The sequence below is a fragment of the Bos indicus x Bos taurus genome, chromosome 6, assembly GCF_003369695.1.
Source record: "Bos indicus x Bos taurus breed Angus x Brahman F1 hybrid chromosome 6, Bos_hybrid_MaternalHap_v2.0, whole genome shotgun sequence".
NCBI lineage: Eukaryota > Metazoa > Chordata > Mammalia > Artiodactyla > Bovidae > Bos > Bos indicus x Bos taurus.
The window spans coordinates 57,351,765-57,366,733 of NC_040081.1; the positions used below are offsets into that span (position 1 = coordinate 57,351,765).

The 14,969-nt window shown below is 40.9% G+C and overlaps 1 protein-coding gene across 1 annotated transcript in view; it reads left to right on the top strand.

Annotated features, from left to right (window-relative positions):
• PGM2 (phosphoglucomutase 2) overlaps positions 1-2,055 on the top strand; it is a 37,348-nt gene extending 35,293 nt beyond the window's left edge. The window contains exon 14 of the mRNA XM_027544245.1: positions 755-2,055. Coding sequence (XP_027400046.1) covers positions 755-857 — 103 coding nt within the window. The 3' untranslated portion in view covers positions 858-2,055. The remainder of the gene's footprint in view (positions 1-754) is intronic.
• The last annotated feature ends 12,914 nt before the right edge of the window (positions 2,056-14,969 follow it).

Genomic DNA, 14,969 nt, shown 5'->3' on the forward strand with positions numbered 1-14,969 from the left:
TGTTAAAGAGATCTAGTTCCCTAGATTTCCACACTAACTTTAGTTGTGACTTTTTTGTTCCCAAAGTAAAATTAAAAAGATTCGGAGTCTGAGTTCCTGGTGAGTGACCAGGAGGCCCACCAGGAGGCTCACCATCTCTTCCATCCTGGGAAGGCTTTATAGCTGAGGCTTCAGCCAAGCTCCCAATAGTTTGAAGACAGACAGGATCAGGAACAGTCATGTCCTGCAAGACCAAGGACTTGCGGGAAATATCTATAACAGTTCAATGGGATTTAATGACAACTGGAGTCATGAAAGTTTTCTCTGCACTGTTAGGTATGGACCCTGCAGGACTTTTAGGGACGCTAGGCTACAGATTGTGTGTTTTGAAAATTCTTATGGGACTTCCCTGGTGGCCCAGTGGTAAGACTCTGCACTTCCAGTGCAGGGGGCAGGGGTTCAATCCTTGGTCAGGGAACTAAGATCCAACATGCCTCACATGGCCAAAAAAAAAAAAATTCTTATGAGAAGTGCAAAGGTGTGGTTTTGTTTATAGTAGAGACCTTGGGGAAGCCTTTGGGGAAAATAATGAATATTGTCTCATGGACTTTTTATCCATGCCACAGATGTGTTCCCATGCTTAAGTAACTGGAGTTCTGTCTGATTTAACTCTTCACTTAAGAGTAAATATCAGTGTTGCTTGATATTGGGAGTGTTTAAAACATGCTCCAGAATAATCCACTGACCTGGAATTTTTTTCCCCCTTATTTTGCAGTGATCCCGAGCAGCTGAAGAAAGAACTAGATGAACTAGTTAGTGCTGTTGAAGAGCATTTTTTCCAGCCACAAAAGTATAACCTCCAGCCAAAAGGAGAGTAAACCATCCCAGCCTCGGACATAATTACATTTACCTACAACTAAGCTGATTCCTAGAATGTCGACGTTCACTCTTGCCATCTCCTGTTTGACCACTTCCAATTTGCCTTGATTCATGGACCTGACATTCCAGGTTCCTATGCAATACTGCTCTTTACAGCATCGGACCTTGCTTCTATCACCAGTCACATCCACAACTGGGTATTATTTTTGCTTTGGCTCCATCCCTTCATTCTTTCTGGAGTTATTTTCTCCACTGATCTCCAGTAGCAGATCCAGAGTGAACGTCGACATTCTAGGAATCAGCGAACTAAAATGGACTGGAATGGGTGAATTTAACTTAGATGACAATTATATCTACTACTGCGGGCAGGAATCCCTTAGAAGAAATGGAGTTGCCATCGTGGCCAACAATAGAGTCTGAAATGCAGTACTTGAATGCGGTCTCAAAAATGACAGAATGATCTCTGTTCGTTTCCAAGGCAAACCATTCAATATCACAGTAATCCAAGTCTATGCCCCAACCAGTAACGCTGAAGAAGCTGAAGTTGAATGGTTCTATGAAGACCTACAAGACCTTTTAGAACTAACACCCAAAAAAGATGTCCTTTTCATTATAGGGGACTGGAATGCAAAAGTAAGAAGTCAAGAAACACCTGGAGTAACAGGCAAATTTGGCCTTGGAATACAGAATGAAGCAGGGCAAAGGCTAATAGAGTTTTGCCAAGAAAATACACTGGTCATAGCAAACACCCTCTTCCAACAACACAAGAGAAGACTCTACACATGGACATTACCAGATGGTCAACACCGAAATCAGACTGATTATATTCTTTGCAGCCAAAGATGAAGAAGCTCTATACAGTCAACAAAAACAAGACCAGGAGCTGACTGTGGCTCAGATCATTAACTCCTTATTGCCAAATTCAGACTTAAATTGAAGAAAGTAGGGAAAACCACTAGACCACTCAGGTATGACCTAAATCAAATCCCTTATGATTATACAGCGGAAGTGAGAAATAGATTTAAGGGACTAGATCTAATAGATAGAGTGCCTGATGAACTATGATCGGAGGTTCGTGACATTGTATAGGAGACAGGGATCAAGACCATCCCCATGGAAGAGAAATGCAAAAAAGCAAAATGGCTGTCTGAGGAGGCGTAACACATAGCTGTGAAAAGAAGAGAAGCAAAAAGCAAAGGAGAAAAGGAAAGATATAAGCATCTGAATGCAGAGTTCCAAAGAATAGCAAGAAGAGATAAGAAAGTGTTCTTCAGTGATCAGTGCAAAGAAATAGAGGAAAACAACAGAATGGGAAAGACTAGAGATCTCTTCAAGAAAATTAGAGATACCAAGGGAACATTTCATGCGAAGATGGCCTCAATAAAGGACAGAAATGGTATGGACCTAACAGAAGCAAAAGATATTAAGAAGAGGTGGCAGGAATACACAGAAGAACTATACAAAAAAGATCTTCACAACCCAGATAATCATGATGGTGTGATCACTCAGCTAGAGGCAGACATCCTGGAATGTGAAGTCCAGTGGGCTTTAGACAACATCACTACGAACAAAGCTAGTGGAGGTGATAGAATTCCAGTTGAGCTATTTCAAATCCTGAAAGATGATGCTGTGAAAGTGCTTCACCCAATATCCCAGCATATTTGGAAAACTCAGCAGTGGCCACAGGACTGGAAAAGGTCAGTTTTCATTCCAATCCCAAAGAAAGGCAATGCCAAAGAATGCTCAAACTACCGCACAATTGTACTCATCTCACACGTTGGTAAAGTAATGCTCAAAATTCTCCAAGCCAGGCTTCAGCAATACGTGAACTGTGAACTTTCAGATGTTCAAGCTGGTTTTAGAAAAGGCAGAGGAACCAGAGAGTAAATTGCCAACATCTGCTGGATCACCAAAAAAGCAAGAGAGTTCCAGAAAAACATCTATTTCTGCTTTATTGACTATGCCAAAGCCTTCGACTGTGTGGATCACAATAAACTGTGGAAAATTCTGAAAGAGATAGGAATACCAGACCACCTGACCTGCCTCTTGAGAAACCTATATGCAGATCAGGAAGCAACAGTTAGAACTGGACATGGAACAACAGACTGGTTCCAAATAGGAAAAGGAGTACGTCAAGGCTGTACATTGTCACCCTGCTTATTTAACTTCTATGCAGAGTACATCATGAGAAACGCTGGGCTGGAAGAAGCACAAGCTGGAATCAAGATTGCAGGGAGAAATATCAATAACCTCAGATATGCAGATGACACCACCCTTATGGCAGAAAGTGAAGAGGAACTCAAAAGCCTCTTGATGAAAATGAAAGAGGAGAGTGAAAAGTTGGCTTAACGCTCAACATTCAGAAAACTAAGATCATTGGCATCTGGTCCCATCACTTCATGGGAAATAGATGGGGAAACAGTGGAAACAGTGTCAGACTTTATTTTTCTGGGCTCCAAAATCACTGCAGAGGGTGACTGCAGTCATGAAATTAAAAGACGCTTACTCCTTGGAAGCAAAGTTATGACCAACCTAGATAGCATATTCAAAAGCAGAGACATTACTTTGCCAACAAAGGTCCGTCTAATCAAGGCTATGGTTTTTCCTGTGGCCATGTATGGATGTGAGAGTTGGACTGTGAAGAAAGCTGAGTGCCGAAGAATTGATGCTTTTGAACTGTGGTGTTGGAGAAGACTCTTGAGAGTCCCTTGGACTTCAAGGAGATCCAACCAGTCTGTTCTGAAGGAAATCAGCCCTGGGATTTCTTTGGAAGGAATGATGCTAAAGCTGAAACTCCAGTACTTTGGCCACCTCATGGGAAGAGTTGACTCATTGGAAAAGACTCTGATGCTGGGAGAGATTGGGGGCAGGAGGAGAAGGGGACAACAGAGGATGAGATGGCTGGATGGCATCACTGACTCGATGGATGTGAGTCTGAGTAAACTCCGGGAGTTGGTGATGGACAGGGAGGCCTGGCGTGCTGCAGTTCATGGGGTCGGAAAGAGTCAGATACGACTGAGTGACTGAACTGAACTGACAACTAAGCTGAACTTGATTTCTTAAGCAATGTTTTTGAGGGCCAAATAATTTAAAGTATTGCTACAAGTATTTTATTGTTTAATAGACCTACATTCCTCCTTATTTTATGTTTGGATGTTAAGGGAAATAAAGAAAGATGGCCCAATCTAACAAACCAACATTCCTTTTAAAAGGCTGAGCCTGGACATCATCTGAATTTAAAAAATGAAGGTTTTAAAAATAATTAACCTTCAAAAAACATGTTGTGATTAATAAGCTTTCATTAGAATAAATACCAAATATGTTTGTCCTCTAAAATTCATTTTATATGTAAGTGAAACAGCCATAAAGCCTATACAATTACTAAATTCTGGGCTGTCATATCTAAGCTAGCCACTTTTATATATGCATATATTTGCATTTCTGTCAAGTCCTTATGAGATAAATGAACAGAGCAAATGTTGTGTTTTAGGGAAAATACAAATCACAGGAACCTATAAAGTAGAGCAAAAGATACTTTAAAAAGGTGAAGTTTTTTGACCTAAAATTTATTTCTAATTATGCACTATTATACATTGTGTAGGTGGTCGGAAAAAACAGGTTAACCATCTTTGTGTGGTGTGTGTTCATTTCCTTTTTTAAAATCTTGAATCAAACAGTTGGTTATTTGACACTTGCAAAGTAGATTATTGTAATTTTTTTTTTTTTTTTGCTTTAGTACATTTAAATGTAATCTTAGTCCTAAAGTAGCAAGGATTTTTTTTTTTTTAAACTTTACATAATTGTATTAGTTTTGCCAAATATCATAAAGTATCAGGGATTATAAGCAATAACTTCGTGACTGACCTTGTTTTTATGTGATCACAATGTAAAACCAGACGTTTCCAGGTTCATTATTTGATCTGTGCCTCCTCATCACTGATGGCCTTATAACCTTCCAAAATGACTCCCAGCAAGTACCATGACCAAGGACCAAACTGTTCTTTATATACTTTATATATTTTGTATGATCCTTTTATTTTTAAAGCAAATGATTACCTATTATTTTTAAATGGTTATTAGCAGTTTCAGAACAACGAAAAACTACAGTTCTGTTGTCAATCATGTTTCTAATGTGAAGGAAAGAATATCTGTATATCCTCATAATAACATAGTTTGTCCCCTACCAGCACTCTTAAACGTACAATATTCCATATATTCTATCAGCTGCTTCATTGTAGAAGCAATATTTATTTTTGTTTGATAATGTTTTCTAGTCTTAAACTGTACTCTGGAAAAAAGAAATTTTAGATCTGAGCACATAAATGGTACTCCATCCCAGAGTTTGTCTCTGGAAATGCGAAGGTAATTTAAGATCTAGTCCTGCTTAACGGAGCTCAGGGTCTAATTGGAGGGCTAATAAGCAACCATTGAGTACAGTATTTACACAGTATTTACAGTATTCTATGACTGAGTTTCTGCCCAGAGGAGGCTTCACCTTCAGGAGCAAGTAGCAGCTGAAGATGGAGAAGGAAGTCTTCCAGGCAGAGCACAGCAAGAGCAGAAGTGTGGAGGTGCCAGGGTGTGTGTGGTTGGGGTTGGGTGGGGGGTGTTAAAACAGAACCCAGATGTAAATTTTAGTACCTGCCCCACTTCTCCCCATGAGCAGCAAGTGGGTGATTCAGTTGGACCTAGAGGAGATCCTCCTCTATTTCCAAGTATCTCTTGACTTTTTATTGTTATTATGGGATGCAGGGTAGCAATGTGCGGTGCATAAAACTTGCAACATCAGGCCCCTGCATTCTAGTCTTGGTCCACTGGGAACCAGCTCTGTGACCTTGGGCAGGTCACTTAGCCTCCCAAAGTCTCCATTTTGTTATTTTTTACGACTTTGTTATTTTTTTTGTTAGGGCAGTTCTAGGTTCAGAGAAAAAATTGAGAGGAAGATACAGAGATGTCTCATACCCACCTTGCCCTGAGGCATGCCAGCCTCCCCAATTCTCAACACCCGCCCCCCACGCGCCCCCCCCCCTCCCCGCCAGAGTGATACATTTGTTACCATCAGTGAACCTAAATTAATGCATCATTATCATCTGAAGTGTGGAAACAAGAAAAAGATCAGTGAAGGAGTGAGGAATAGTAGGCAGAGCACAGAGGATTTTAATGGCAGTAAAAAAATTTTTCTGTATTGATACTATCATAGTGAATACATGTCATTATACATACATTTGTCCTAATCCATAGAACGTACATAACCAAAAATGAATACTAATGTAAACCATGGACTTGGGGTGATAATTTTGTCATTTTTAAAATAAAGAGATTTTACTAAATGGTCTCTGAGGTCATTTCATGCTGCAGGTCTTTATATAAAAATCCATTAAGGGCACCATCAGCAATAAAAAATCATCAGCAGTTCTGTTTGGCAGAATGCTTAACTAGCAGTGGCAACCCACTCCAGTATTCTTGCCTGGAAAATCCCATGGACAGAGGATCCTGGTAGGCTGCAGTCCATGGGGTCGCTAAGAGTTGGGCACGACTGAGCGACTTCACTTTCACTTTTCACCTTCATGCATTGGAAAAGGAAATGGCAAACCCACTCCAGTGTTCTTGCCTGGAGAATCCCAGGGACAGAGGAGCCTAGTGGGCTGCTGTCTATGGGGTCGCACAGAGTCAGACACGGCTGAAGTGACAGCAGCAGCAGCAGCAGCAGCCCTCTTAAAAGACCTAACATCTGAGATGGAGGAAAACATTTTGTACCACAGAGACAGGCAGCCTTAGGTTCCTATCCCACCTAACCTTATAGCCTAGAGGGAGGGTAGGGGTGCTGAAATTGGGTATGAGAAAGGTAGAACTGGGTGACATGCAGATGTCAGGAAACATCTGCATGCTCTGCAGGGGTGGAAGGCAGAAATGGCGGCTGAGCGCTGTGTAGCAGCCCCCTCTGCCTTCTAGCTGAGCCTGCTTGGGGAAGACAGTACAATTTGATGTAGGGATGGCTGTCCATCTTCTCTTGGTGCCTGGAAAGAACAAATCCCAAGTGAAGAATGAAAGTCTGACTTGTAGGAGGAAATGCAGGCCAACTGTTTTGGTTTTTTCTTCGTGGTGTTTCTGAAATCAAGAGACCTTTATTCTTCTCTCCCATAAGAAACATTGTCATTACCTCTCATTAATTTGTCCCATTGATTTAATTCTATCATCATGCTATTAAAGGAAAGTATTATTATTTCTTGACACTGGAAACATGGTTTTAAAAAGAAATAGTTAAGTAATGAAGCAAATGCATGTGTGCTACTTTAAAGAGATTTTGAGAGGATGGCATCTAAATCGTATTTATAATTTCTACTTCCTCAGAACTATTTGTGCATTCATTATATGTTCACTGATTGAGTCATGCTTGAATTTTGCTATGAGCCAGGCACTTTTCTGGATAGTGATAATAAGCTTGCATTTGGGACCTCAAGTAGTCTAGCCGAGGAAATCCATATGGACACATGATTGCTGCATTGCAATAGTCATGGGATTGAATTATGGGCAGGCAGTTCTGTGATATCCCCTTTTGGCCTTGTCTTTCTCAAGAACATCAAATTCAAACCCCTAACATTTTTGTTCAAAATAATTTGACTCTGGGAGGCTGTTTGCATGCCATTTCCCTGCATCATCCCTCTGTCCTGTTCTTGCTACCAACACACTTTGTGTTGAGTAACTCAACTATTGAAAGCAAGATGTCACACTCTAGACAGATGGGAAGCAAGAATTAAAATAACGCTCCTTCTAGACACTTCCCCATGTAAGCTGCTGCTGCTGCTGCTGCTGCTGGTAAGTCGCTTCAGTCTTGTCTGACTCTGTGCAACCCCATGGACTGCAGCCTACCAGGCTCCTCCGCCCATGGGATTTTCCAGGCAAGAGTACTAGAGTGGGTTGCCATTGCCTTCTCCGCCCCATGTAAGCACAGGGCAGTAACTACTCAGATTCACTGGAGGAGAAAGATAGCTGTCTGGAGAGATGAGGCTCTCCAACATGAGCACATGGTGACCAGGGTGGAGAGCAGTGTTGGGGAATCTAGTTCTTCTTGGCCTGGCTTACTTGTGTAGGTCCGTGAAATTAAAATTTTCGAAACACTAGCCACTTCCCATTTGTGTCCAATGAAAGCCACTTTTGGTGTTTGCTGCAAACCTGGTCCATAACGGACTCAGGCACCCAGAGTCAAGATTTGGCTCCCCAAAAAAAAAAAAAAGATTTGGCTCCAGGTCAAATAATCATTTGAAACCATTTCAGAGCAGCGTTGTGCAACTTCCAAAGGAAAGTTACGGTTGCAGTTTACAGAGATGACGAGACCTGATTGTGTCCTTCAAATACATTGTTCTGAACTATTTCACCTTGGCTATTTTACTTAAATCTCTAGGTGGCAAGAGTGAAATGTAGCTCCATAGCTGAAAAGTGTTCCTAAAACAAAAGTAAACTTTAGGTGGAGGCTTGAGCTAACTTGAGATAACTTCTTTGCTAGTCCAGCAGGCTTCCTTATTTTTTCCTTCTGAATCCCAAGTCGGTTCATTCCCTGAGGTGGAATCATCCATTCTCTGCCCTCTGAAAGCGCCTTTATGCTCAAAGCTGTAATTGTCCTAAGTGCAGGACTACAGACTTTTCTCCCAAGTTCCAATCCTATATTACCGCCTGCCTCCTTGGGCTCTCCTACTCAGATGCCCTCAAATTAGATCAGCGTAGCCAACTCCGAATCTGTTTTTCCTCTTCAGTTAGTTCCTCAGATCCCCAGATTCAGTTAGTTCCTCCAGTCTAACCTGTACAACAGCCACCTCAAAATACCTGCCTGGAGTCTTTGGTGATTTTAACATGTGACTTTCCCCCTTTCCTTTTCAAACTTACAGAAAATTTCAAATGTGTACCAAGAATCATACAATGAGCCTCCCAATGCCCATCACCCAGCTGTAGCAAATCATGGCCAATCCCATTACATTGAAATCTCCCTCTTGCCCTATCTCTCTACAGGACAATTCTGAAGTAGATCCCTTACCTATCTTTGTATCTGTAATTATTTCAGCTGGAATCAAGATTGCCAGGAGAAATATCAATAATCTCAGATATGCAGATGACACCACCCTTATGGCAGAAAGTGAAGAGGAACTAAAAAGCCTCTTGATGAAAGTGAGAGTGGAGAGTGAAAAAGTTGGCTTAAAGCTCAACATTCAGAAAACAAAGATCACGGCATCTGGTCCCATCACTTCATGGGAAATAGATGGGGAAACAGTGGAAACAGTGTCAGACTTTATTTTGGGGGGCTCTAAAATCACTGCAGATGGTGACTGCAGCCATGAAATTAAAAGACGCTTACTCCGTGGAAGGAAAGTTATGACCAACTTAGCATATTGAAAAGCAGAGACATTACTTTGCCAACAAAGGTCCGTCTAGTCAAGGCTATGGTTTTTCCAGTGGTCATGTATGGATGTGAGAGTTGGACTGTGAAGAAGGCTGAGGGCTGAAGAATTGATGCTTTTGAACTGTGGTGTTGGAGAAGACTCTTGAGAGTCCCTTGGACTGCAAGGAGATCCAACCAGTCCATTCTGAAGGAGATCAGCCCTGGGATTTCTTTGGAAGGAATGATGCTAAAGCTGAAACTCCAGTACTTTGGCCACCTCATGCGAAGTGTTGACTCATTGGAAAAGACTCTGATGCTGGGAGGGATTGGGGGCAGGAGGAGAAGGGGACGCCAGAGGATGAGATGGCTGGATGGCATCACTGACTCGATGGACGTGAGTCTGAGTGAACTCTGGGAGTTGGTGATGGACAGGGAGGCCTGGCGTGCTGCGATTCATGGGGTTACAAAGAGTCGGACATGACTGAGCGATTGATCTGATCTGATCTGATCTGATATATCTATAAAAGATAAGGACATACTGACTCACACACACACACACATACCACCAAAGTACTTTTGTTAACACTTTAAAGTGTTTACAACTTAACATCATCAATTATGTAGTCAATGTGCAAACCAGTCATTTGTCTCAAATGTGCTATTTAGTCTTTACTTGAAAAAAAAAGTTTGTTATTCACTCAGTTGTGTCTGACTCCTTGCAACCCCATGGACTATAGCAGCCCACCAGTCTCCTCTGTCCATGAGATTCTCCAGCCAAGAATACTGGAGAGGGTAGCCATTCCCTTCTCCAGGGGATCTTCCTGACCCAGGGGTTGAACCCATATCTCCAGCACCTCCTGCATTGCAGGCAGATTCTTTACCATCTGAGCCACCAGGAAAGCCTCTCTTTGTTGGAATCAGGGTTCAAATAGTATCCACTTACTGCATTTGGTTAATAGGTCTCTTAAAATATCTTTTAATATGTAAATTCTTCATCCTTTTTTTTTTCTTTTTAAATCTATTCCAAACTGAATGATTTGTCCCATAGGGTTTCCCACATTGTGAATTTCTCTAACTGCCTCCTCATTGTGTGTTTAACATGTTTCTTTGTGCCCTACAGGTCATGTAAGGTGGTATGGAAGACAGAGAAGCTTGATCTGATTCAGATTTGATTTTTGTGGAACTTGGGGACAAGGGTAACTGAGGTGAATGTACAGCTTGTGCTGCCTGCTGTGCTGTAAGCAACACAGTCCTTTGCCTCTGACTCACCAGCCTCACATGTCTTCTGCTTGTATCCATGAATCAGTGACAGGCTAACTCATTAGCTTGCAAACAGATAAATTCTCAGACTCTTCACAGTTCATAACAATACGAAGAGGGAAGTTATACTACCAAATATTAGGATTTATTATAAAGATACAGTAATAAATTTGGCAGAGAGATGAACAGACAAACCAATGGAAGGAAATAGCAAATAATCACATGTATGTAGAAGAAATTGGTGTATGACCAACATGGCATGATAAATCTATCTGTAAGGGAAAACTATTGAGTTAAAAACTCTGGAACAAATAACTATCCAGATGGAAAAACTAAAATTAGATCCCTACCTCAAACCATATCCAAAGCCATATGGAAAATTAACTTGTAGTTGGATTCAAGATCTAATGTGAACACTTAAAAATTCTGAGAAGAAATTCACAACATTGTAAATCAACTATACTTCAATTAAATAAATATTTTTTAAAACTACCTGTTGCAGGCTAAAAAAAATTTTAGAAGAAATTAATTGTAGGAGATTGTCTCTATGATATCATGGTAGAGAAGGATTTCTTAAAGGAGGAATTAAAAACCCAAACCATAAAGCAAAAGAGTCAACCACATTTGTATAATAAAAGCCATTATAAATAGAACTAAAAGACAACCCACAGTTTGGGAGAAGATATTTGTAACTCTTCTAACAAAATTGGTGATGAGTTTTTATGTTACTTTTATTAACTTTGAATCCCACACAACTTGTGAGCGTAAATCCATTTTATACACTCATGTGACACAGATTTTGAATTTTGATCAAGAACCCACTCTCCTCACCTGTGATCCCCAGCCCATCTCCCATCTCCACCCAGTGTCTCAAGCAAACTACATGTTTCTCTGATTCTGGATCAGAGAGTACAGTTTTTTTCTGGTTTCCTTTTCACAGAGGCACAGTCCTTTACAGATGTCTTGGGCACTGGGATTAAGATAGGATACCATGAATAAGAACAAGAAACTAGAAAAAAGGACCCAATAAAACTATTAGAGGAGAAAAAATAAAAAAACAAAACAACTGGGTCAGTTCCAACTCCCTGCCTCCTACCAGTCCAGGGCCACATTTCCAAGCACCCGTCGGTGGTGTGTGTGCGTGTGTGTGTGTGTGTGTGTGTGTGTGTGATATGTTATACCCCAGCCCTCGAGACCCACACCTGGTCTCATACCTCCCTCAGGCCATAGGTCCCCAGTGGTTGCTTTCTGGTTTTCTCAGTTTATAAAGGACAATTTTTTTTAACATGTAGGAAATATATTTTATTTAGAATTCAACTATACATTTAAACACACTTTGTTCCATTTTATCTAGCACTAATGTCTATTTGAGTTCTGAGCCTCCTGAACACTTGCTCACTCCACATGCTGGCCCAGCCCTGGCTGGGCTTTCCTGAGCACCCCACTACCACCCAGCAAAACCTCATTAAGGAGGAACAGGGCCCAATGGAATTTTGAAAGACTTTTAAGTTGTAAAATTTTAACTTGAAAATGTTACCGGCTTTGAAGACACTTTCCAGTCCTTGCTGGAAAAACTTTGACCATTTGAAAGGGAAAAATGTTTCCGACTTTTTCTTTATAGCAATCATTACACTGCTTCTGAAGCAGCATAAATGCTGAATTCCTGGAGTCTGAATTTCCAAAAAGATTAGGGTTACTTGAAATAGCCTATTAGGTTAGTATCCTGTTCTCCCTACAGAGAGATGAAAGAGGAAAGAAAACTGATAAGTCCAGACAGGAAGATAAAGCAGAGAAATTGGAACACTGAAATATAACAATATGGCCGCTCTGCTACACACCAGATTCTAAGTACTTAACTTTTGAGCTATGTGCTGCTCAGTCGCATCTGACTCTTTGCGACCCCATGGACTATAACCTGCCAGGCTCTTCTGTCCGTGGAATTTTCCAGGCAAGAATACTGGAACAGGTTGCCATTTCCTACTCCAGAGCATCTTCCCAACCCAGGGATCACACCCTTGTGTTTCCCACACTGCACCAACTGGAAAGCCCTTTACTAACTCGAATTCTGTTGACAACATTGTAAGGTAAGTACAGTTATTTTTATTCTCACCTCATAGGTGGAAACACTGAGAACCAAAATAAGTCAGTTAAGTAATTTGTCTAAGTTTACAAAGCTAGGCAGTGATCCATGGCTGCCTGAGGCTGATCACTGTGACAAGAATGGGTTCTTTCTTCAGAAGAACATTCAAACCTAAAGAAACTTCTGTGGTTATGGAATGTTAAAGGGTAATTTAACACATATTTGTGGAGTCTTGTCACTGGTTATAGGAAGAAATGAATTGTGAAACAGTAGGCATTGAGGTCCACGTGTGATCTTGTAGCATGCCAAGTACAAATGAATTTTTGAAGCCCAGGATGACACTAAAAAAATACAACTCGAAAGAATCTCTCTGGATACTAAGAATAGTTGTAGATGTTATCTTAACACACAGTGCATTAATCTTGGAGAACTTGTGGAACATGGAAAATTGCCAGGAAATATAAATTTGGAAAATACATTACCCCCTGCATTAGTTAGGTTTGCTTCATATGAAACCACCTCAAAAATGAGTGACTTAAGGCAACAGCCATTGAATTAGCCTGTCTGGCCTCTTTCTTCAGTCTCTCCCTGCCCTTGCATTTGGGAGACATTTTGGGAACCAACATTGCTGAATCAATGCCCTTCAGTTTCCCTTGTCTTCTCATCTCTATTAAAATTGTGTTCTCAAAGATGAGGGCCTTCTAACTTCCCCATTTCCCCACATTCTCTTTGACTTCCCAAGAGCTCTTAACCTGAGATCAAAGTTTCTCCAGTGATTCTGTGCGTAGAATGCAGAGAAACAGTGAACTTGGACAGAAAACAAGAAACATTTTTAAAATTACTTCCAGAAGCTCTGACCAAGATTTAGGTTTTCTTCTAATTATAAATGAAGGCAATAGTGTCATCAGTGCCACAACAGTGTCATCAGGCCCTGCGACTTTGTCATCAATAGAAATCACCTATGTTTTACATTTCAGCTGCCACAGGTATCTCAGACTATCATTCATACTCATCACTACAAAATCGTGATAGTTATTAGACCGTATTCAACCTGTGGTCAGATTTTGTTATTCAGTATGCTAATAATGAAGCACATATAAACCCCTTACCCGATATATGGTTTGCAAATGTTTCCCCATTCCTTAGGGGGAATTTTCGTTGTGTAGATTGTTTCCTTTGAGGGAATTTTTAGTTTGACATAGTAATTCTTACACTTTTAAATGATTGGGAAAAAATGTTTTAAGAATAATAATTCCTGATATGTAAAAATTCATGAAATTCCAATGGCAGTGCCCTTACTCACTAGAATACAACTATATTCATTTGCTTACATGTTGTTATGGCTACTTTTGCACTACAATGACAAAGATGAAAGTTGGGACAGAGAAAGAATAACCTGCAAAGGCTAAATTATTTACTAAATGGGCTCTCAAGAAAGTTGTTGACCATTAATTAGAAGAGCATAAGGGTCCCGATGCTGAGAGGGATTGGGGGCAGGAGGAGAAGGGGACGACAGAGGATGAGATGGCTGGATGGCATCACCGACTCCATGGACATGAGTTTGAGTGAACTCCGGGAGTTGGTGATGGACAGGGAGGCCTGGCGTGCTGCGATTCATGGGGTTGCAAAGAGTCGGACACGACTGAGCAACTGAACTGATCTGAACTGAAGGGTCTTGAAGACCGGGATGACATCTCATATTTGCTTATATCACTTCAGTGCCTAGTCCAAGTCCAGAGAAAGAATCACTAATGAACAAATCTCTCTGCTGGTTGATTCTTCTAAGCCTTTGTGGTACATACCTGCCAATCTTGGCATCTTGGTAAATTCTAATTCCCTCTTAGTTTTTTCTCTAAGCTTCAATTTTAAGGACTCAAGTTCCTTTTATTTGAATAACAGGAGAACTTCATCTTACGTTTTATATTTAGCAACAGGAAAACGAGAAGAGGGTTGAATGTCTCTAGTTCAGCTCTACTGTTAAAGGAAATTACTAAGTAATGAAGCAAGCTCCCACTATAATGTTGTTGCACAATAGGAATTACTAGGCAAGAGAAAAAATAAGTGGTCAAAAGGAGTCTACCCGGCATCACATTTCTTCAGTATGCACTGATAAGGGGAAACCCTGACTCGGTTCAGTGGGCATTCCCCCAAGCTAAAGGGAAGGGGCCAGAAGAGCCCAGCAGAAGCTCAGTCCTCCCACAGAACATCTTTCATCAAGGAAGGTTATTCTGAAAGCCAGGGAAATAACCAGGCTCTCCTTATATCTTCTTAAACCACACAACTCTTGTACTCTACTGCCCTCAAAAACAGTCATTTAAAAGCCAGTAAAATTGTACGGGGTTTTCCCCAGTGGCTCAGTGGTAAAGAATCCGCCTGCAATACAGAAGACTCAGGTTCAAT